Here is a 24482-nt window from a genome sequence, read left to right as displayed (position 1 = left end):
TTTTGGCACCATCACAGTTAGCTACAGATGCCACTGCTAACATATAAAGAGACAAAAGTGTATTATCAATGGCGAAACGTGTGTAACTTTGGGAAAAGAATGCCTATTATATATGAAACTTGTGCTTGTTTTCCCACATATAGAAAATGGAAAATGTTTTATTTCTCTCTTATATTTCAGAATTTGTCAAATGATCTTGTAATATTTTTGTAACTTAAAATACGAATACAATACGAATCCTCCTTTTATAACCTCTGAAATCTCTGTTGTTTCTGCATGTTATTCATGACAACAACATTTCTCACATTCGTGTTTTAGGTATCATGTGAGCAATATATTATCATGTTCTTATGTCCTTGGCCGTTTTATAAGAAAACTGTTTTGTTTTTTTGTTTTAACTTCCAGGATCTGATGTAGCAGATTTTGATGGAAGAAGTTTCCTGCTTTACAGATTTAAACCCAAATCCACAACGGCCCTAAAAGATGTAATTTCTCTGAAGTTTAAAACCAGCCAAAGGGATGGGATTCTGCTACACAGAGAAGGACAAAATGGAGATCACATCACACTGGTTTTAGCTAATGGGAAGCTTTCCTTACTCATCAATATAGGTACCAAATATACAGTCATATTGTCCCTCTTTTAATAACATAAGAAATCTGAACTCTCATATCTTTGCCATCTCTGTTGTTTATTATAGCAGACTTAACAATTTGTTTTTCTCCTCTTGAAGGTGATGCTAAAATGTATTCTGCTGATGCCCAGATTAATATCACTCTGGGTAGCCTTTTGGATGATCAGCATTGGCATTCAGTCCTCATTGAACATTTCAATAATCAAGTGAACTTTACAGTTGATAAACACACTCACCATTTTCATGCAAAGGGAGAATTCAATTATTTGGACCTTGATTATGAGGTGTGAAAATTATCTTTCATTTATTAGAGTTATTATCATTGTGCTGTAAATGAGATTATGCGATTCAAGGATACTGTGAGATGCATAGTTGAGACTTCTCTGCTTCTCTGCTTTCTGTAGAATTAACCAAATTTGATTTTGTTATGAAACACGGTTCAGAAATTATTGCTATGCAGGATTTAAAGCATGACAATGAGAAAAGTACAACATTAGCAGGGAATTCAGCTTTATATTGGTGTTCAGTTGGGGATGCTAATTTCTTCCCTGCTGAGTAAATTTGAAGGAATTTACGTTCCTTTTTGGAATTGGTGGCAACACAACTTCCACCAGCCAGCTCTTATATCCCTTCATTATTTGCTAGTAAATGTGCAGTGTTAATCATTCAAGCAGGCATAGAAAGCATGAGAAAAGCTAAGGAAGGAATGGCCAAGAAATATTTTCCTGTGTTTTTTTTTTTAAAAAAAACTTATTTTAAGTTGTTGTGACCAGAGAAATAAACTTTGAATCTAGGTCTCTATTTATTAAAATCCTCATCCTAATATCAAAACCCTTATTGCAAGAAATCAGTTCAAACCTTTAGTAAGAAAAATATTGGCTGTTTCCTGCTGCAATAGCCTAAAAGAGAAGAAGACAATTATCAGAGAGTAAAAAAGAAAGTACCATTACTATTTGCTTCAATCGAGCCTACTAAGTAGTCACAAACATATTACTCCAGTGTTCGACAGAAAAAGTTGCCCAGTCCTTCTCTAGACCAGTTGAAGAAGGTAATTGATCATTTTGTCATTGCACTAAGACATTTATCCTTTATCTTATCATCTCTCATCTCTGTGTAATGGTTTAGAGAATCATATGGGAAATAGAACAAATGTACTTGAGCATGAGGTAGTGATAAGTATGCAGAGTTCATGTGAATTATTCAAAAGACTGAGCAGCTTTCTATGTAGAATAAAACCACTCATTTCACAGGAACGTTCATGACTATAACATCTGTGTATACAGCACAGTGCAGGAGTTGCAAACCTATAAATCTTCAAATATTGCTGAAATATAACTCCCAACAGCCATTATGTATCACGGCCAAGAGTACTACAGCAACAGTATGGCAACATCTGGAAGACTACAAGTTCTTCATCATTGGTTCAGAGCATGAATTATAACATGAAGAACAAGACGTCATGTATAACTTTAGTAAAAAAAAAATAGAAATAACAATACACATATGGGTAGTTTCATTGGACTGAAACATCACAGTACAATTTCAGATAGACAGTTAAAATGACCACATGAAATCAGAATTTTTGCACAGTACAAAACATTGATAAAAGTTAGATCATCACTATATACATGTAGATGCATGTATGCTGAGTGTATCTATATGTTTATAGTGTGTGTGTGTTTGTGTGTGTTCTGAATTGATATTTATAGGTAGGCATTGTTGAGTTAGAAATGAGAAATACATTTTATTCTCTTAAAACTATTATTGAATAAATCTTCCCTTTTTCAAGAATTACGTGTTTATTTAGAGTATTTTTCATTATCTTATTACCTATGAAATTACACTTAAGGTCTGCATTTTAACCTGCAAGTTTTGTTAATGCATTTGCCAATTTGAAAAGAGCTTTCAAATAAATAAAAAATAAATTGATGGTTAATTTGTCTAAAATGGAAAGTGGTGATTTTATTCTACTATTAGTGTTTTTGTCATCATAGTTGCAAGCAGATTGTCAGAAAATTATTTAATACTGTTATTGATTTTTATTCTCTTTCTAAGCTCAGCTTTGGAGGGATTCCAATGCCTGGAAAATCAGGGATATTACCATGGAAAAACTTTCATGGATGTTTTGAAAATATTTATTACAATGGTGTGAACATTATTGATTTGGCCAAGAGATATAAACCTCAGATCAACATAATGGTAAGAAATATTTATATGTGTTCTCTCTCTCTCTCTCTCCCCTCCCTCTCTCCCTCCTTCTCCCTCTCCCTCTCCCTCTCCCCCCTCCCATTCCCTCCCTCTCTTTCTCCCCCTCCCTCCCCCCTCTCTCCACATACACATACATTATTTTTCCTTTTTGGTCTTACGTAATAGTAATATTCAAATTGCAATCTAAAGTTGGTATGTATTTAATTCTAAAAAGTTAATTTAAGTACACTATTGGAAATAGTTTTCTCTTCCCTCCTTCCTTCCATTTAACTGTTCCCATGAAAAATCTTTCTTGTTGACATAATATAATAACAGAATAAGGTGGCATGGGGAAATAAAAAGGAATACCTTTAATGTGATTAAATTAAGATTCTCTATTCATCTCATATTGTTCAGAAGGCCCCTTGGTTCTTGGTTTATTTTTTCTGTGGTTATAGAGACTTGTGTGGCAAAGGAAATAATACAGCACTGACGATGTTACCTAGTTTGATAATAAAACATATGCAAAAAACGAAAACAAAACCCCCAAAACACCAAAGATCCCATAATTTCAACACTGAGCTACAAATATTTTCTTCTATCAGAAGCAATGCATTTCAATCACCAATTTTTAAAAGTGAAGTTATCTTAGGATGTATACCTTAACATTTTGGCTTGATTAATTTCAGTTCATTGTAACTGACTTAAATTGACAATATCACTTAATATAGTTGTAAAAGCTGCAGTTACAATTGTTAATTGTGTAAACACAGGACCAGACTAAGGCCAAGAGCCTAAACATAGCCCCAAAATGTTTAGAGGGGAATATGGAATAAGTAATAAATGTCAGAATATTGAATAATACTTGTTTCCGTGTTAGACAGTTATATATTTTCATCATGTAGGTAAAATGGTGTGTTCATGTGCATGGTCAATAAACTACCAAAAAGAATAACAAATAGAGAAGGAATGAAAAAAAATGCCATTGGAAAATCTAGTTATGAATATTTAGAATAGAACAGAATAGAATTTTTTATTGGCCAAATGTTATTGGACACACAAGGAATTTGTCTTTGGTGCATATGCTCTCAGTATACATAAAAGAAAAGATACCTTCATCAAGGTACAACACTTACAACACTTAATGATAGTCATAGGGTACAAATTTAATAAATTTAACTTAATGATACAACACTTAATGATAGGCTACAATTAAGCAATCAGGAAACAATCAGTATCAGTATAAAACGTAAGGATACAAGCAACAAAGTTACAGTCATAAGTGGAAGGAGATGGCTGATGAGAATGATGAGAAGATTAATAGTAGTGCAGATTTAGTAAATAGTTTGACAGTGTTGAGGGAATTATTTGTTTAGCAAAGTGATGGTATTTGGGGAAAAAAACTGTTCTTGTGTCTAGTTGTTCTGATGTGCAGTGCTCTATAGCGTCATTTTGAGGGTAGGAGTTGAAACAATTTGTGTCCAGGATATGAGGGATCTGTAAATATTTTCACGGCCCTCTTTTCGATTCGTGCAGTATACAAGTCCTCAATGGAAGGCAGGTTGGTAGCAATTGTTTTTCTGTAGTTATAATTATCCTCTGTGTCTGTGTCTGTCTTGTTTGGTTGCAGAACCAAATCAGACAGTTATAGAGGTGCAGATGACAGAATTGGATCAGCATCCTTGGGCAGGTTGAGCTTTCTGGGTTGGCGCAGAAAAAACATTGTTTGTTGGCCTTTTTTGATGAGGTTTTTGATGTTAGCTGTCCATTTTAGATCTTGCGATATGGTAGAACCTAGAAATTTGAAGGTTTCTACTGTTGTACTGTGTTGTCTAGTATTGTCAGAGGTGGAAGAATGGAAGGGTTTCTCCTAAAGGCTACCGCCATTTCTACGGTTTTGAGTGTGTTCAGTTCCAGTTTGTTCCGGTCGAACCACGAGGCTAGTCATTCAATCTCCCATCTGTATGCAGATTCATCATTGTCTCAAATGAGAACAATCACTGTTGTGTCATCTGCAAACTTCAGTAGTTTAACAGATGAGTCGTTAGAGATGCAGTCATTGGTATACAGAGAGAAGAGAAGTGGGGAAAGCACATAGCCTTGGGGGACCCCTGTGCTAATTGTACAGGTATCTGATGTAGTTCTGCTTAGCTTCATGTGCTGCTTCCTGTTTGTTAGGAAGCTTGTGATCCACTTACAAGTCTGTTCAGATATCTGTAGCTGGTTTAGTTTAGTTAGAAGAGTGTCTGAAATGATGGTATTGAATGCTGAACTAAAGTCTACAAAGAGGACCATTGTGTAAGTCTTTGGAGATTCAAGATGTTGTAGGATGTAGTGCAGAGTGATATTAACAGCATCATCAGTTGATCTATTTGCTCAGTATAAAAATTGCAAGGGGTCTAACAGCGGATCGTGATGGTTTTCAAGTGGAACAGTACTAGCCTATCAAAGGTTTTCATAACTACAGATGTTAAAGCAACTGGTCTGTAGTCATTCAATTCCTTGATAGTGGGCTTCTTCGGCACTGGGATGATAGTAGAGTGTTTGAAGCAAGAAGTAACATAGCACATCTCTAGTGGTTTATTGAAGATATGAGTGAAGATGGGGGCCAATTGGTCAGCACAGACTTTTAAGCAAGAAGGAGTTTTCTTGTCTGGGCCTGGAGCTTTTCCTGGCTTTTGTCAGGGAAATAGGTCTTGCACTTCCTTTTCTGTGATCACTAGGGGTTGTGAACCCAATGGGATGGGGTCAGTTGTAGAAGGCTTGGCTGTTGGTGTGTCTGAGATGGGGGTTGTGGAGATAGGTGGCTGTAGTTTCAAACCTGAGTAAAACACATTCAGGTCATCTGCCAGTTGTTGATTTTCCGGTGATATTTTGAGAGTTTTCCACGTTTGCTGGTTCATTTGTTGATAACTGATTCTTTAGCTTTTCAGAGTAGCTTCTTTTTGCTACTCTGATCTCCCTTGTTAATACATTTCTGGCCTGATTGTACAGCATTTTATCACCTTTTCTGTAGGCTTCCTCTTTGGAACGACATAGCTGCTTACGTTTAGCTATGAACCAAGGTTTGTTGTTACTGTATATTTGCAAGTTCCTTGTCGGTACACATAGTCTTCACAGAAGTGACATATGATGTTACAGTATCTATGAGTTCATCCAGGTCTGCAGAGGTATCTTCAAAAATATTCCAATCAGTGCAGTCAAAGCAAGCCCGTAGCTTTAATTTTGCCTCCTCGGTTCACATCTTCATTAATTTAATTGTTGGTTTTGTGGTTTTAAGTCTTTGCCTGTAAGCAGGTACAAGGTGAATCATGCAATGATCAGAGTGTCCTACAGCTGCTCGTGGTAAAGACCGATAAGCATCTTTTAGTGTTGTGTAGCAATGGTCTAAAATATTCTTGCCTCTAATGGGACCATTGACATGCTGAAAGTATTTTGGTAGCTCTTTCCTTAAGTTTGCCTTGTTTAGATCTCCCAAAATAATGGCCAGTGAACCAGGGTATTTGGCTTCAGCCTCCATAATTTTGTCAGCTAGAGTTTGTAATGCCTTGTTTACATAGGCTGGTGGTGGGACATAAACAGCAATAAGAAGAAATGAGGAAAATTCATGAGGCGAATAGTATGGTTTGCAGTTGATAATTAATGTCTCTAGGTTTTTGTCACAGAATTTGTATATTAAAGTTATATCCTGTGACCAGCTGTTGTTGATATATAAGCATAAGCCTCCTCCCTTCTTTTTAGCAGATGTTTCTGTAATTCTGTCTGATCATTCAATCTGAAACCCTGGGATATGCAGGCTGCTATCTTCAATTGATTCAGGTTTCAGAGAAGCATAGGACTGCTGAATTGTAAAAATCAGAATTGTATCTGTTTAAGAGGAATATTTCATTCATCTTATTAGCAAGTGAATGTACATTGGTTAGGAAAATTGAAGGCAGAGAAATTTTATTTCTATTATTTTTTAGCTTGATTAGCATTCCTGCCCATTTACCTCTCCTTCTTCGCTTTCGCCATTTGCTTTTTTTTGGTAATCCATGGCTCCAGGGAAATTGCTTCTTCCTGTGTTAGAATCTCCTTCACATTTGTAAAGATGAGGGTGGGGGGTGAGATCACAGAAAGCTGCTCCTTAATGAAACATTGCTTAATTTTTAGCAGATGGTCTTGTGAGTAAGAAATCCTGAACTTTTCTGCAAACTAGAACAGTTATATGCCAAAACCAGCACTTTTCCTGAGACTGTGATGCAATTTGCAGCATATGATATATACACAAATGTACATATTAGATTAAAAGAAGTACAGCTTCTCATATATACATGGAAAGGGTGATAAAATTGCTTAGTGGGGTGTGTGTGTGTGTATGGAAGTATGTTTAATGAGAAAAGGACAAACTTAGAAATGTATACTGGGAAAATGATACCTAAACATATAGCTACATTAATCTCTGTATCTACGTGTAGTTCAAAAGTTCAGTCCTCTGTTTTTGTAAAGAATATAGGTTATCAACCTTGTACTCTTCACATACCTAATGTATACATGGAGAGCTCTCCACATTATTTAAACTAATCAATACATGAATAGTCATGTATTGACTAGCAACCTTGGCTAGATGCTTCTAGTTCTGCATTTTTATCAGTACAGACCAGTGGTGAAATTCAGCCAGAACTATCCAGCTCATGCTATCCGGTAGGCCCAGTGGCAGAAAGCTCTGCCCACCCGCCAGATATCATCACATCCTATTTTTGACCCTCAGCACATGCGCAGAAGGCTTTGCACATACGCTACGCTCATGCATGCACACACTCACATTTGTGATCCAGTAGCGAAGGGAAGTGCATTTCACCCCGCTACAGACTGATAGCTCTAAAATGGATGACATTATCTATTTAAAATGCTACTTTTCATCACTATCTTTTCCTGAAGCAGCTGAACAATATACAACAGCTATCCGTAATTTCTGACCATAGTAACAGACAAACTAATCTTGGCTAATCTTCTCCATTTCTGCATCGGCCTAATGTTTATCTTGTTTCCTTTGTTTCCAGGGCAATATATCTTTTTCCTGTTCTGAGCCTCCAATTATTCCTGTCACCTTTTTGAACCCCAACAGCTATTTAGCATTGCCTGGAACAGCAGGACTAGATGAAATTTCAGTCAGTTTTCATTTCCGCACCTGGAACAATGAAGGACTGTTGCTATCAAATAAACTATATCAGACTTCAGGGGGCCTCCTTATGTATCTAAGTGATGGGAAAGTTAAGCTGAGCTTCTACAAACCTGGAAAGGCGCAGAGTGACATCACTGCAGGTGAAGCAAAAAGCAGAAGAAAGCAATTTCAAAAATAAATGCTTGGACTAAGCACCAGAATTCTGATGGCAACATTTTGTGTGTTTATCTTTTACGTTAAAAAAAACATGCTTTATTTATACCAGTTTTCTCCAATGTAAATGGGAATTCAAATATCATAATTCCCCAGTTGGCATGGTAGTAGATGAGAATCCTGACACTTTGACCTTAAACATCTGAAATTGGAAAGTTTGAAGAACACCAAAGTTGCTTAACATGGGAAATATTTGTTACAGGGTTACAGCCTCCTACAGAGCTCAACTTCATATGTTGTTCAGCTGAATGTCAGCATTCCAGAAAAAACCCAACTCCAAGTAAAAACTCAGAACCAAGCATTTTTCAAAGTTCTATTTACTAGCATAGGTAACCTGGCACATCTGGGAAAATCTGAATCTGAGAGGTCTGGGTTTTCCCTCAGTAAAACAAAAAACCCCAAACCATCCCCTCACTCCTTAGTGGATCACATGCTCCAATGCCAACCGTCCCATCTCGAGACAGCACTCTGACCACTCCTTCTCCAGATGCAGGATTGGCCTGACCTTGACCGACAGGAGGAATGCTATTATGTCTAAAGACAACCCCTCTACTAAATCCCCCTCTCCTACTTTCCTACACATGAGAAGGTGGCAACATGGAAGCTTCCGGCTTAATATGGCTTCCAAAGCTGACACTGAAATAATTTCAATAAAGGAATATATGATATACTGAGTACATGGAAAGTTTACTGCCCAATACAGAATATTTATTACAAAGTGCCTGTCTGGTTCTCTAGAAAAATGAGTTCTGGACCTGATGCTGTGCTTTCCAGATAAAATGGTACAAGTCGCATCATTGTTAACTTTCATGGCTGTTGAAGGTCATTTCAATCCAAAAAAATCAGATTAATTTACACCTGGTACTGGACAGAAAAATTCCTTGAACTTGCTTAATAGATATCCATTTGTGAGGTCATTAGACTATAACACAGGAACAGTCACACTCATCTAGTCCAGCATTCTGCTTTCACAATGATCAGTTATTTATGGGAAACTTACAAGTAGGACTTAAGTTCAACAATGTTCTCTTATTGCCTTTAATGATTTAGGTGACTTTGCAATCCAATGTTGTGTTCCCAATAATGAACAACCAGAAGTATGGGAAAAATAAAAATACCTTATGTAATATATAAAAGCCCAGTCTTGTATATGAAATATCAGCAAGGTTAATCGCCTGAGAGCTACCAGATCTGGCCTTTAAAAATCTGGATGACCAATACATTGCAACATATACATTAAAACACACACACACACACCCCTGAAACTATTTTAGCATTTGCTTGGATTTACTGGGTCATTTCCGTAGCCCTATTATTCACAAGCCATATATTTAGAGCCAGATATTTAAACCCTAAAGCAAAGGGCCTAAGCATTATTCTAATACTTCTTTTAAATTTAATGCTGTGGTCTTTATCACATATCTGGTTTATAGAAGAGTTGATAAAACAGGAGTTTAACAGGCCCTTGCAGCATTTATTTGCATCTTTCCCTTTGAGTGAGTGGTAAGGTAATTGAAATATAACAGCTGGGATAATTGAATGATTGCCAGGAGCAATTCAGTATCGTGGTGATTTATACAAAGCATCCATCCTGGAAATGAAGTTCTGACATTGGGTTTAGTAGCAGCACAACCAATTGCAATGTCCGCTAACACTCCCCAACTCAGATTAAATAATGCAGAAAGTGTGTCAATTTGTGGCTTTCCTAGGCTCACCATCAGAAAATGTTAATTCTACAGCAAGAGTGTCACTGACGTGCCATTTACTGTGATATATCTGGCTTCCCCTAAAGCAGTTTAAATCACAGCCCAATTACATGCATGTTAATGACACAATCATAGTTCACTGCCTGTTTTAAGTGGTTTCTGCCATGCCTTGCAATGTCTATCTGACTTCCTGACATGCGTTTCTGACAGACTACTAAACGGCAGGCACAAATCAAACTCTCTGTAAAATATTTGTCCACAACCTGACACTTCGCACAACGAAAAGTCAAAAACTACATTGGAATAGAATTTATCTCACTGTACAATGCGACTAAGACAAAATTCCCGAGGAGTTATAAATGAAAGTTTTCATTTGCTTATGCAGCTATAAAATATCATGTGTCTTTTTTTTAAAGGTCCTTGCTTCCTCAGCAGAAAGTTATCTAACAACAGCACACTGTGAACTTTTTTTTTCCTTTTGCTAGTAAGTTTGAAGTGTTTATTGTAGCCATTGGAGCAAATCAAGTCTGCAAGTAGAGATTGACTAATTAAATTATGAATGGTTGGACAGGTTTCTTCCCCTACAGGCAGACTTATGACCTGGCTTTCTACACAGACAATATGTGATAATTAAATTGGAGCATATTACTTTGAGCACAGCTCTGAGACTTCATTACCAGAGATATATAAAAAAAAATTTTTGTTTCCCACATAAAACAGATAACAATGGCACATATTAATTTATGAATGATTAACTGACAATAAACCAAGTCTTCCTATTGCAGAATGGTCTTTATATAATGCCCCCAATGCAATTTCTTTTGCTAGTTGTTCAGCAGCTGTCGAGAAAGATGAAAGTTTTGAAATAAGAAATTAGGATACGGGTTACTAGTAGGGTTGGTATTATCCAGACTGTTGCATCACTTTGTGAGCCGGCTTCGAGACATGTTTCAAATGAGTCACTATCAAATCACTCCATCAAAGCTTGGTACAGGTAATCCTCAACTTAAAACAGTTCATTTAGTGACTGTTCAAAGTTACAACGGAACTGAGAAAGGTGACTTATGACCCTTTTTCATACGACTATTGCAACATTCCCACAGTCACATCATCAAAATTTAGATGCTTGGCAACTGACTCAATTTATGATGGTTAGATTGTCATATGATCACCTTTTTCGACCTTCTGATGAGCAAAGTCAATGGGGAAGCCGGATTCACTTAACAACGGTGTTACTAATTTAATACCTGCAGTGATTCACTTAACAACTTTTGTTTCTTCATGGAACCTGAAGCACTCCATGGCTTTATATATGTGTGTGAATATACACATAAATACATAAATACACTCAGACAAACACCCATTTTTAGGTAAAACTCACTGGATTGTTTTACTTGCAGGACAATAACTAATTAGCTTTGGTTATTAAAAATGGTTAGTTTAGAAAGATGTTTGAACAAAGAGTTAAAACTGATGTTTTCCCTCATTTTGTGGGCCACTGCAGGTCTTTGGCAAGAGAGTTTATAAAAAGGGGCAGAACTCACTTAACAAATGTCTTGCTTAACAACATAAATTTTGGGCTCAATACAATTCTAATTTTATTACACATACAAACCTGAATAGGCATTTGACTGGAGGTCATGGTAAAAGACATTACAAATTATACCAAAGTATTAGAAATATCTACTTGTGATAATTGGGAAGCTTGCATTTAAATACTATAGTCTATCCCTTGATTATATTGTATAAATTATATCCCTATTATAAGGGCAGTAAGTCAGTAAAGAAAGAAAAAAAGCAAATATACGGTGATTCACAGAAGCTGGAATTAAAGTGTCATTTTCATTTTTTCAGAAGTGCTAAAGATTATGAAGTGCTTATCAGATATTAATTAAGTTCTCTTGATTTCAACGTTTCTTGACATTTTTTCCTTATAGGTGCTGGATTACATAATGGGCAGTGGCATTCTATATATTTGTCAACTAAAAAGAATCGTGTAACCTTAATGGTAGATAATGAAGCAATGTCAACATCTCATATGTTAGTACCTATGCATATATTTTCAGGAGACACCTATTATTTTGGAGGTGAGATACATTTTATTTTCTTGTTAAAGTATAGAAATCTGAATTTTGAAAAACCATGAATGAAACTTGGTTTCATACGGGAGCACAATATTAATAGTAATATTTATGGTAGATTTCAGTTGAACATCTCCGCTTCATATCATTAACAACTTCCGGACTTAGCACCAAATTAAGAAAATTACTGTATTTTCATAGTTGACTTTGATGAGATATACAGATTCTTCATAGGTTTTTTTGTGAAGAAGATTCATCTGATTTTAACATATAAAGCAAAATCTTAATATAGTGCTGTAAAATTAATATTAAATCTTGCTCACTGTCTTTCACTGAATATGAGCCAACTTTGAAAAACTATCAAAGCCATCAGGCTGAATGCACATAACACTACTGTACTATTCCCCTAAAAATTACAATATTGGCAAAATTGTATACCACAAATATACATGTACAACAATGGTAATGTCTAAAAGGACTTTTGACATTCTTGAAACAGAATTTAAAACTTCAGGAGAGTTGAACAAGGAATTTTTTCCTGTTTAAACAACAAATGTTTGGGTATATCTGAAATTAAGCCCCATTTTCATTGATAAAAGATATATCTATATAATGATTTTATTCAGTGTGTGTGTGTATGTGTGTTAACACGTGCTCTCAAGATTCATTTGTTCTCAATTGTTTTATTATTTTTCTTTTTCTCCTTTTGGGTGTTTATTGGGGGAACGAAGAGGGATTTAAGAGAGAAAGAACTTAAACTTCTTTCATAACTCTACATGTGCCTTTTGACCTAACTTGACATAGTCCTCAAACATACACAGAATGTATACTTTACAGTAATCTTTACAATAATCTTTACAGGCATAGCTGAAACCTAAATTTGCTCACTGGGTAATTTTGAACATTTGAGCAATTGTATATAGTATAGCAACACAAAACTATAGCACTGTAATATCATATTAAATCGATGGTTTCAGTTCTATACAAGTTTAACTAATGGCAAAGCCATTTTGTGCCAAAAAATATGCATGCATATGTCACATGAATGCCAACTATATAATTTAAAAGAACATTTTCCTAATCCTAATTTTTATATAAAATTCTTCCAACAAAATGTCTGAATATTTAGCTCCCAGAGTTATAGAAGACTATCTGGATAAAGCAAAGGAGGTTTAATACAATTATTACTATTGTTTCTCATAGTTTCACTTTAAATCCGAATTTTCTTTCTTAAGATATAAACAGGCATCATTATGAACTCTGTTAAAGTTATTGAATATTGTTAGCCAAGGAGTACTATAATAAGACTTAGAAGGTAATACATTTGGATTAATATCAATGAAGGGTTTGGGTGCATTAATCGTAAGGTACCACTGTCACACTAGAAAAACAAGTCACAAATGGAAATGGTGTCATTTGTCATGTTCTATAGCCTGTTGGCATTCATATTTCAAACTGATGATTATTCAAAGGACTTTTGTCACTGGAAGGGGAATTACTGAGAATATGAAAACTTACAAATTTGCATATCCTTCTCTTTATGATGTCATTGATGTATTTTCTTTTCTGCTAGCATCATGGTAGCATTACATTCCTTTCTGCTTATTTCCATTTTTTACTTTTGTTGATACATTGACAGTGTGCTAATCTTAAAAATAAGAAGCACCCTTCCTATTTTTTATAATAATTTTAATTATTTTAAAAATAAATGTATTCATTGTAGCTTTCATCTATGGGAAAAGCTAATCAGGTAGAACTTTGCATAAATCACATAAAAGAACTGCATTTTTTCAAGTCATTGTTTATTTTGTTCTGGAATTATAGAATTATGTATGAATTAAGTTGGAATCTTGGATTATACTTACCAGTACATGGTAAGTCTATCAGTAGGACATTACAGTGTAAATTTAATTATTTTCCCCAATTAATCACTTTCATATTTTAACTTCCAGGATGCCCGATTAATATCAACAACTCAGAATGTAAGAACCCCTACAGTAGCTTCCTTGGATGTATGAAACAAATTTCCATTGATGGCAAACCTATAGATTTAATTTCAGTTCAACAAAATTTAATGGGACATTTCAGCAACCTTCAGATAGATTTGTGTGGCATTATAGATAGGTAAGAGATTATATTTCAGTGAAAAAGATTGATTTTTGATTGCTGCTGAGATTAAAACATTTAATTATTTTAAACATGCTTTTTTTCTTGTCCTTATGTAAATTGGGGATCTATAAAGCCAAAATGACAACTGTTTTTCTTTTAGTTATTTGAAGAAGGGATGGCAAATTTCTTTTCTTTTTCTTTTTTTACAAATACTGTTACTACTTATGTCCTAGAATTTCAATTGCCCTGCAATTCAAAGTTTCTCAATCTATATTTATGGCTGTTTTCTCTGGCTTGGTGGCACTTAGCAAAATTAGTTTAAGGCCACATTGGCAATAAAATGCCTTGTGAAAATGTATCTGAGTCATAGATAATAAATGCACTTACTATAATTTGCTCGGTTTGGTGTGTATAGATTAGCTATATTTATTTAATGTCTTATCAGACCAGATTACACAATTTATTCAGGGAAGACACAGGGACAGTCAGATGAAAAGATTATAATGAATATTAAAATTCTGCATTGTTGCACACATTTGCCAAACCCAATAAGCCGATCTGTTGTCGTCCTTTACTAAGGCATAAACAAAATAATTCTATATATTCTTATATAACAACGATAGTAAAACATTGGTCATATTAAATTTAGCAGTTTTAGGATCTAAAGGACTTTTTTTTCTTCAAAAGAATTTTTCATGTAACCCACACTTTTCTATAGAGTAGAATTGTATGTCCAACGATTTGTGTTTTTCTTTTTACCAACTGCTTCTTGGTACATGAAAATTGTATGACACAAAATATTACATACTGTCTTTGAGTCCTTGAAAAAGAATAGCATAATCAAAAGCACTCTATGCAAATACAAAGATAGATATTTGTAACAGAACATATTCTCCAGAGCTAGATTGTTTGTTGTTTTGCCTCCCTTAAGAAGTATTCGTGTGGCATATGAATTAATAATAAAATATTTTGGAGTATGGAGTTAGGTTTAGGATGAGGGTGACAATCTATTGAAATTATGTAGTGTAGAAGATGCTGTTTCTCATTATGGCTACAATGGGTCAATAACATTCTCACATTCATGAGGGAATGCAATGCTTTCATGTGAGCCTGAAAAAAGTTGTGTCTTCTTTAAAGTTAATGTGACTCTTAACAGCAGCCACAATATCTCTTGAGACTCATCCAGAAGCTATTTTAATGAATAGTAGAAAGACTGTTGTGTAAAAGGACTTGTTCAGAATAAATTTCAGAGAGTGCCCAGCTACAGTCATGATTCTGAGAGAGGCAAATGAGACTCGGCAGACATGCTCTGTGGCCATTAATAACTGATCAGAAGAAGCAGTATGAAGGTCGGAGGAAACACAGACAAATGGGGCACCGAAGTTGAACAAAGTAGGGAATATTGGTTCAGGATCAACCTATTCCACAGATGTTGACTGGTTATAATGGTAACCCACACGGAATTGAAATAAGATCTACTTTCTAAACATATTGTTCAAGTATCCTGGTAACTAACATCAGTTCATGATTACCTTAGAGAGCCCTAGACCTCAGCAGTTGTCCAGACAATTATAAGGCATGGTAGCCTATCGGTTGTATGACAATCAGCCCACCTACTGTCTTATAAAAGCTTGCCAATCCACACCTCGGTATTGCAAGACCAATCAGACTAATTTTTTTATAGATATAGATATAATATCTATATTATAGATAGGGGACTGGAGGCTAAAACATATGAAGAACGGTTGCAGAAACTCGGTATGTCTAGTTTAATGAAAAGAAGGACTAGGGGAGACATGATAGCAGTGTTCCAATATCTCAGGGGTTGCCACAAAGAAGAGGGAGTCAGACTATTCTCCAAAGCACCTGAGGTAGAACAAGAAGCAATGGGTGGAAACTAATCAAGGAGAGAAGCAACTTAGAACTAAGGAGAAATTTCCTGACAGAACAATCAATAAGTGGAACAACTTGCCTACAGAAGTTGTGAATGCTCCAACACTGGAAATTTTATTAATATAATATAGATATAATATCGATCATATTTCAAATAAAATTGTGGTCTGTAATATTCAGTGTAATGGACTGAAATCTCTGTCCAGATTGCTACAATTGTAGTTTTTTTTTTCCAATAGGGTCTTGTTATTTTAAAAAAAGTATTGGAAACATTCGTTCATTAAATTTGTATTTTATTTTTTTATTGCTTTTAAAACAATAACAGAAAAAAGGAACAAAACAAAAATACAGTACCTGTTTGCTGTTGTAACAAAATATTATTCATTACATTCTTGATTTTTTTTTCTTTTTATGTCATCCAGACCTAGAGATTTTTAAAATATTTTCCATGGTATTTTTGATTACGTCTACAAAACTCTCAGTGCCTATTTTTTTCTTTCTGATCTATGGTAACCATGAGCATGTCTGCCCTCTGAAGAATTATTAGAATGATCCTTCTTCTTACAAAAATACAAAAAGTCTTTGATCTTTTTTTTCTTATATAAGCTATAACTACAGCTTATTTAGGGATACATCTTACTTTCCATTAACCTTCTTTATCCTACATCAGAAGATTTTGTAAACAATTTCCTGAATGTTTTAGGACTTCAAATGTCCTTTGCCTTGAATATGATAAGGATATAAAGCCTGCAAAAACTATGTCTTTACACGGCTGTTTTGTCAGTTGTGCCTGTGTGTCTCTGCCCATTTCCCAGAATGGCTGAGATGTACACAAATGTGAAAAAATTACACAATGGAGCATCTCTTTCCCATCTTGGGTCTTACTTCCACATGTTGCAAAACATCTATTTCACAGATATAAATGCAACCAGTGCTCCAACCTTGGCAACTTTACGACTGATGGACTTCTAAAGACTTCGTAAAGTTGCCAAAGTTGAAGACCCCTGCTCTAAATAATGCCAACTGGTCTCTGCAGCTTTTACAAAGTAATAGCTGCAGAGACCAGTATGGCGGAGGGCAGAGGAACTGCTTTGAACCAAGGATCAATTTTTCTAGGCTAGCACATTCAGGAGAGACCACCCCAGTGCTATCCCATGTCTCAAGTAACCTATGATGTTTTTGCCTGGAGACAGCCACAAAGCATTCACAAACACAAACACTCTGGAAAGTTTCTTTCCCCAAACTCAGCAGGTTAGTTTAGCTGTTAATCTGCAACAGTTTATAAAGGATCAGCAACTATTTCCTAATCTCATCTCACCAGGAGATGATTTTTTAAAAGAAAAGCATTTGAAATAGCATAGTCCTTTCCTGTCTAATAACCCCTCCTTCCATCCCAACTCCTCAAAGCAGATTCTTCCATTGGCTTGCATTAATATTAATATTTTTAACATGATTGCAGAGTGAGTCTGACTTTGCAAATGTAGGCACCATACTGGGAACCAGTGAATATTTTTTCTATTTTCCTTGCTTTTCCTCCCAATATAGGGCTTTAAATATTATTTTAATGGCAAGTGTTTTAAAGTCTTGTAATAGAAAAAAAAATCTCTCTAGTCAGAAGCTAACAGAGCATTCATTTTCTTTGGCTGGAGAAAAGGAGACCAGTGTTGAAAATACACAGATTTCATCCTTGTAAGATCAGCATCCTATTTGCTTGCGGCAATGATATGCAGCATCTAGAGGTTTTCTTGAGTAAATGGATGCTGTCTGATCAGTGAGTCCTATTATTGTGGCCATTTTAGAAAGAGACAGATCCCCTGTAGTGGCCATTTTGTGGTTCTGGCCACCCCAGGCACTTCCAGATGTATCTCTAATCCAAAACTCATTCATATAAGTTTTCAGTGAGGAATAAGTAATTGATGGATTGTTTTTTTAAAAAAAGGAAAAAAGTATAACTTTCTGGTTTACTTTAATCCATTAGATCTATTTTCTAAAATAAAACTAAAGAATATATTCAATGGCTCTCTAAACTGAAATATTATTAAATTGAATAAAACTAATATCAGAAACAAAATCTATCCATAGCTCTCTCTTCATTTGTTATAGGGTCTACTAAACAGTCATCAACTTATAATAGAATAGCTGGTCTTAGAAAGGTATTGACATGACAGTGTTGTCTTTTAAACCAAGTACATTTCATGACATCCCAGAAAGGTCCATATTATGAAACTAATCAGTGTCTGTCATCCAGTTGCAGGATAATAAACATTTCTTCCTTTGATTTAAGAGTTCAGGATTTTTTTTTCTTTTACTTTCTTTTTTTGGGGAAAAGATTGTCTTACCCGTGTTCTTCTTTCTTCATTTGCACAGCCATATATTACTAAATATTTATTTTCAGTTTATGATATTTTAAATCTGTGCAATCAGGGCATTCAGTTCCATGGGGTAATGTGAGTTCAGGCAACCAAACACAGACTGTTAAAGGATAGATAGATAGATAGATAGATAGATAGATAGATAGATCGATCGATCGATCGATGGATGGATGGATGGATGGATGGATGGATGGATGGATGATAGGTAGACCGGCCGAAAGACAGATTGACTGATAATGGATGAATGATAGATAGATAGATAGATGATAGATGATAGATAGATAGATAGATAGATAGATAGATAGATAGATAGGTAGGTAGGTAGGTAGGTAGGTAGGTAGGTAGGTAGGTAGGTAGGTAGGTAGGTAGATAGATAGACAGACAGACAGACAGACAGACCAACCAAAAGACAGATGGACTGATGAATGGACAGACAGATGATAGATAGATGATAGATAGATAGATAGATAGATAGATAGATAGATAGATAGATAGACAGACAGACAGACAGACAGACAGACCAAAAGGCAGATGGACTGATGAATGGACAGACAGATGATAGATAGATAATAGATAGATAGATAGATAGATAGATAGATAGACAGACAGACAGACAGACAGACAGACAGACAGACAGACAGACCAAAAGACAGATGGACTGATGAATGGACAGACAGATGATAGATAGATGATAGATAGATAGATAGATAGATAGATAGATAGATAGATAGATAGATAGATAGATGGATGGATGATAGGTAGACCGGCCGAAAGACAGAAGGACTGATAATGGACGAATGATAGATAGATAGATAGATGATAGATAGATAGATAGGTAGATAGGTAGATAGATAGATAGATAGATAGATAGATAGATAGATAGATAGATAGATAGATAGATAGACAGACCAAAAGGCAGATGGACTGATGAATGGACAGACAGATGATAGATAGATAGATAGATAGATGATAAATAGATAGATAGATAGATAGATAGATAGATAGATAGATAGATAGATAGATAGATAGATAGATAGATAGATGGATGATAGGTAGACCGGCCGAAAGACAGATGGACTGATGAATGGACAGACAGATGATAGATAGATGATAGATGATAGATAGATAGATAGATAGATAGATAGATAGATAGATAGATAGATAGATAGATAGATAGATAGATAGATAGATAGATAGATAGACAGATAGACAGATAGATGTTAGATAGAGATAGACAGACAGACAGACAGACAGACAGATAGATGAAGAAAGACATAAATTGGAAACATTAATGCCCCATTCTCTTAACACATTCTAGCATTTGAATGCCAAAAGAGAGCTTATCTGGTCATTTTAACCAACATCTCTGGAAAAATTGGTTCAGATAAAATTAATGGTTTTCCATGCATTATATAATTTACTTTATTTTATGTCCACTCATTCTAAGTGCTTAGCAGATAAGAAGATTATAAAATAGAATTTCAGACTTTTTAAAATGATACTTCAATTATTTATCTTATGCTTCCAATAAAAATTGGTCAGTTTGCAACCAGAGCATGTATCTGACATATTTTAGACAGCTAAAATGGAACAGATCTAAGACATCAAGAAATGTATGTCTGTAGGCTAAACTATCAAGTTAAAATAAAAATCTCAGAAGGTAGCGGTAGGAAACTCTTCCATGTTACTGCTAAGAAAATTACATATAGGTGCTCATTAAATCTCTGGAATTTGAGCTCGACTTGAAGAAATCTCTACCTTTTTATTGGGTAGGATAAAAGTTGATGGCTATTTTGATTAAGGTATTAATTGAGATAACATTTGCTAAAAACCCACATTATTAATGTCATATATTATTATAAGAGTACAATATTCCAGAGTGCTGATGACTCTCACCAGAATGTGAGTTTGCACTCAGTTCACAAATACCTGAATTCATATTGAGTCCTTTTCACTTATTTTTATACAATTATTTTCTCATTTCTTTAATATATTGGTGAAATGATTACTCGCAACTCACGTTAAAAATAAATAGGTGGAATAAAATCTATACTGTACCTGAATGCTATTCTAAAATATTGTTATATTTATTTTGACTTTGTAGATGCCTGCCCAATTATTGTGAACATGGTGGTGAATGCTCACAGTCCTGGAACAGTTTTTATTGCAATTGTGCAAACACAGGCTACACGGGGGCTACATGTCATTATTGTAAGTCTTAATCTATTTAAAAATAATTTAAACATTGAATTTCAGGCCACAGTAGTATTTGTTTATTGAATGATTTTTTTCAGTGTTTTTTTTAAATGCATAGTGCTATTCTATTTTATGCAATCATCAGAATTATCTATGTAACACTTCCCTGGTTTCCCTTTCAAAGCTGTATATTATACTTGCAAGATTTCTGGCATTCAACCCCTATAAAAATCAAGCTTTTACAAGAGTCCTCACCTTACAAGTGGGAACGGGAACTCTCACTGTGCTGTCCTGCTTACACACAGAGAGACATGTAACTGTGGTTTAGTGGGTTTATTAATATCCCCCCACAATTCCCTTCACCAAAAATCCAGAACTGTCACAATTAAGTCCAATCACAAGCAGACCGATGCTAGTCCACAAAGCAATGGCCAATGAGTCCATAAGCCACTTGAAAGTTTCCCAATCAAAATAAACCCATCAGGCAAAATTAAATCCATAATACAAGAGTTCTTGTACACAGTACATGAGGCAAGAAAAAGTCAGAGTTCACAAGGCACAATCCAAGTCAAGGCATAGTGTCAATCCAAAGCAAGACAAGAATCACAATCACACAGCTAGATAATGAACACATTGTTCCCAGCATCACTTCTATCTGTGCGCTGTGCTAAATAGCCAGCTTCTGGTGCAGCCCATCAATAAGGGCAAGGAGTAAGCTAGCTGACCTTCTATGCTCCTGCCTTTTCTCTACCCTACGTGTTCTTGGATTAGTAGCAGAAGACAATTCCTCTTCCACATCACTGACTGGCTGAAGCTGCATGCTTTCCCTATCTGACATTTCAGAGGCCGGCCTGCTGGAGCTGTGTATCAGCCAAATCCCTCTCAGATGACTGCTTGGAGCCATTGACCAACCCCTTCCAGATGTGCCTGGAACTGGTTCATCCTCCTCCAAGCTGACATCTGGAGGGGTATCTGGAGAAGTGTCCAGAGGACTCATCACAGTCATTATGCAACCCAGTTGTAAAACACAATGTCACTTAGCAATGACAACTCTGGTAGTACCAGTTGCTATCATTACATGAGGATGCTGCCAGAACTTCACTTAACCATAATTTCTTGCTAGCTTCCCCACTGATTTTTTATTTTTTTATGAGAAGCTGGCAGAGAACATCAGAAATTGCTATCACATGATAGTGTGGATACTACCAAAAATTTCACAAAGCTATCATAAGTGTGTCTCATTCAGCACTGTAAGAACTTTGAGCAAATGATCATAACCCAAGGACTACCTGTAATATTATATTGCAAGCAGTTCATCCACACAGCCTGCATCCTGAATTTTGAAGACACCATATTTACTTTTTCTGTGGACATGTTTTGATTTTGTAGACATCCTGCTGCCTAAGGCAATCTAAGGTGTTTAAGTGTGGAACTCATGCTTTTCCTGGAAAACAAAATACAGCTTCTCATCTGGACGAGGCAAAGCATGTTGAGGAGTAGGATGTATTAGGAGATATAAACAGTGTTGTGTTTCTGTGTAATTTGTTCAGTGAGTGTTCTGGGGACTTCTTCCTACCACCCAGGCTCCGAGCTTGGTGTTCTTGCTCTTTGGATGCAAGAGAGAAACTCGGCTATATCAGCACTTTCTTCCCACCCCCACAACACTTTGATACCAGTGTTTCTCAACCATGGCAACTTTAAGATGTGTGCACTGATCTAGGCAATGCATAGCCCTGAAATGGACAAAACTGTCCTTGAATGAATGCATGGAATTGAAAACATAAATTAAAAGGCTCTACTCTAGAATTTCTGAAGCCTTCTAGGGAATTCCCTTCCCAAATGGTCCCTGCTATCAAGAAAGTCTCTGTTTCTTTGTTTCTCTCTTCACCAAACATTCTTTAAAAAGCTCTTTCATTCATAGGAAGTTGTGGGTATGGCTTGAACATACAGTAGTTTCTGTCTGTCCTGCTTTATTAAAGGTCAGGTCATTAATAATATTTAACATTTTATATATGGATAAGTCTTCACAATATAGGTAACTTACAATGTTAGCTCTCCATGTCAGTGTTTTCTTCATAATTGCATCTTTGATTTGGCTTTCTCTAACTGAGTTGTTGGCCGCTAACTCCTACCATTTCTCATCTGAATGCTACTGCTTAGAAAGTAAAGAGAAACACCTTCCCAGCTATTTTCTTTTGATAGGTATAAATGTTGTTTACTGATGCCAAATGTTGATGCAACTTTTATTGTATTATTTTCTCCTTATTTGCTCGAGCGTTGAAGGTCTGCTGAAGATTTCAGCTCCGTCTTCCCAATTGCTCATTCATTCAAGTAAAGTTCAAAATGATGCTCTTACATTTGTAATGGGAGATGTTCTTTTGCAGCTATATATGAGCAATCATGTGAAGCTTATAAGCACAGAGGGAACATTTCAGCTTTTTACTACATTGATTCAGATGGGAGTGGTCCCCTAGGGCCATTTCTTGTATACTGCAATATGACAGGTAAGGTGATGCATTCTTTTTACTCACGGTTATATACTCATTATATTGAAATCTAACAAACATGAAGTGTTCCTATTCTAAAGCATGTGATTTGAAAATGCAAAGAGAATGAAGGTGACTTCTCAGTTCAGAATATTGGAAACGAATTAGACAGGAAATTACAATAACAATAGGTTCAGACTAAGGATGCAGAAACCTGCCTGGGTTGCTTTTTGTAACACTGACTTTTTTTTCAAGCATGAGTTTATTCCACCTATTTCTATAGCAATTTGCATTTTAATTTTTTTTTTACGCCAAGTAAAACTGTGTGGGAATGCTTGCCTAAACATTTTTGTGCATCAGAGCTGACATACATTTTTATACATATTTTCTCTTATTTTGTACATTTTTCTCACTGACTTATGCATTTGTGTATGCAATTTTCCATAAAATATGCATTCTGTTGATGTATTATGTATATGATGTATGCAACATGTATGCAACATATAATTCAGAAAAGTGTAAAAGCTGAAAGATAATTAAAATTTAGTGTATATATGAGATTAGGAAAATCAGGGAGTTCACTTGATAATAATAAGTCAACCAAATGAATGTCCTCTCATTGTTAGGTACATTTTGAAGTTAGATTTTATATTTTGTAATGTTAGAAAACCATTTTTAAGGTTGATTTAGAAACTGGTTTAACATTTGGTGAATAAAATATGTATATTGGCCACTCCTTTTTGCAGGGTGAGGGCAGTAGATTATTTTACTTTTTGTTAAATTGATAGTTTTTTGTGTACTTCTCTTTCTGGTTGCCCCTCTCCATTTTGCTGTAAGATTTGTTAAGATAAATGAATAGGACAAAAGGTTTAATAATCTGGCTGAAAACTCAGATACCTTAGTGTTGATTTAACAGAGGCTGTTTCTTATTTTTCTTTCTCTTGCCAAAATTATATTATTGCATTCCTTAATTATAAGAAAACTGGGTTTTGATTATAATGTAAAAATGTAAAATAGCATATAGGAACACAGGGGTGGGTTCTACTTACTTTTACTACCGGTTCGCATCATGCCCGCACATGCGCAGATCACTTTTGATGACGTTCAGGTTAGTGGACAGAGCCTTCTATTGGTTTTACTACCAGTTATATAGAACCAGTCCGAACTGGGGGCAACTCACCACTGTAGGAACAGGGCAGAAACTTTTAGATTGCTATGGTATACGTATAGTGCACGTACCAAGGATCGTCAACTCCCCGATCTCAGGTCCTTCCGTCGCGAGCTGAAGGCGTTGCTGTTTCGAAGAGCAGGACTAGCTTGAACTTAGTTTTTAAATTGGGATTTTTAAAAAAGGGGTTTAAATGAGGTTTTAAATTTGTATTTAAAAGTTTTAGGGCATCAGTTGAATTTAACTGTCTATTCTTTTAGCTGTTTATATGTATT

At 35.4% G+C, this 24482-nt stretch overlaps 1 protein-coding gene across 1 annotated transcript in view; it reads left to right on the top strand.

The window, feature by feature from the left end:
- CNTNAP4 (contactin associated protein family member 4) overlaps nucleotides 1-24482 on the top strand; it is a 307943-nt gene that overhangs the window by 219188 nt on the left and 64273 nt on the right. Inside the window, exons 5-12 of the mRNA XM_058172405.1 lie at nucleotides 406-609; nucleotides 732-916; nucleotides 2688-2831; nucleotides 7862-8123; nucleotides 11840-11989; nucleotides 13936-14107; nucleotides 20462-20568; nucleotides 22938-23057. Coding sequence (XP_058028388.1) covers nucleotides 406-609; nucleotides 732-916; nucleotides 2688-2831; nucleotides 7862-8123; nucleotides 11840-11989; nucleotides 13936-14107; nucleotides 20462-20568; nucleotides 22938-23057 — 1344 coding nt within the window. The remainder of the gene's footprint in view (nucleotides 1-405; nucleotides 610-731; nucleotides 917-2687; nucleotides 2832-7861; nucleotides 8124-11839; nucleotides 11990-13935; nucleotides 14108-20461; nucleotides 20569-22937; nucleotides 23058-24482) is intronic.

The sequence above is a fragment of the Ahaetulla prasina genome, chromosome 2 (genome assembly GCF_028640845.1).
Source record: "Ahaetulla prasina isolate Xishuangbanna chromosome 2, ASM2864084v1, whole genome shotgun sequence".
Taxonomy (NCBI): Eukaryota; Metazoa; Chordata; class Lepidosauria; order Squamata; family Colubridae; genus Ahaetulla; species Ahaetulla prasina.
This window is presented reverse-complemented; position numbering and strand designations above follow the sequence as displayed.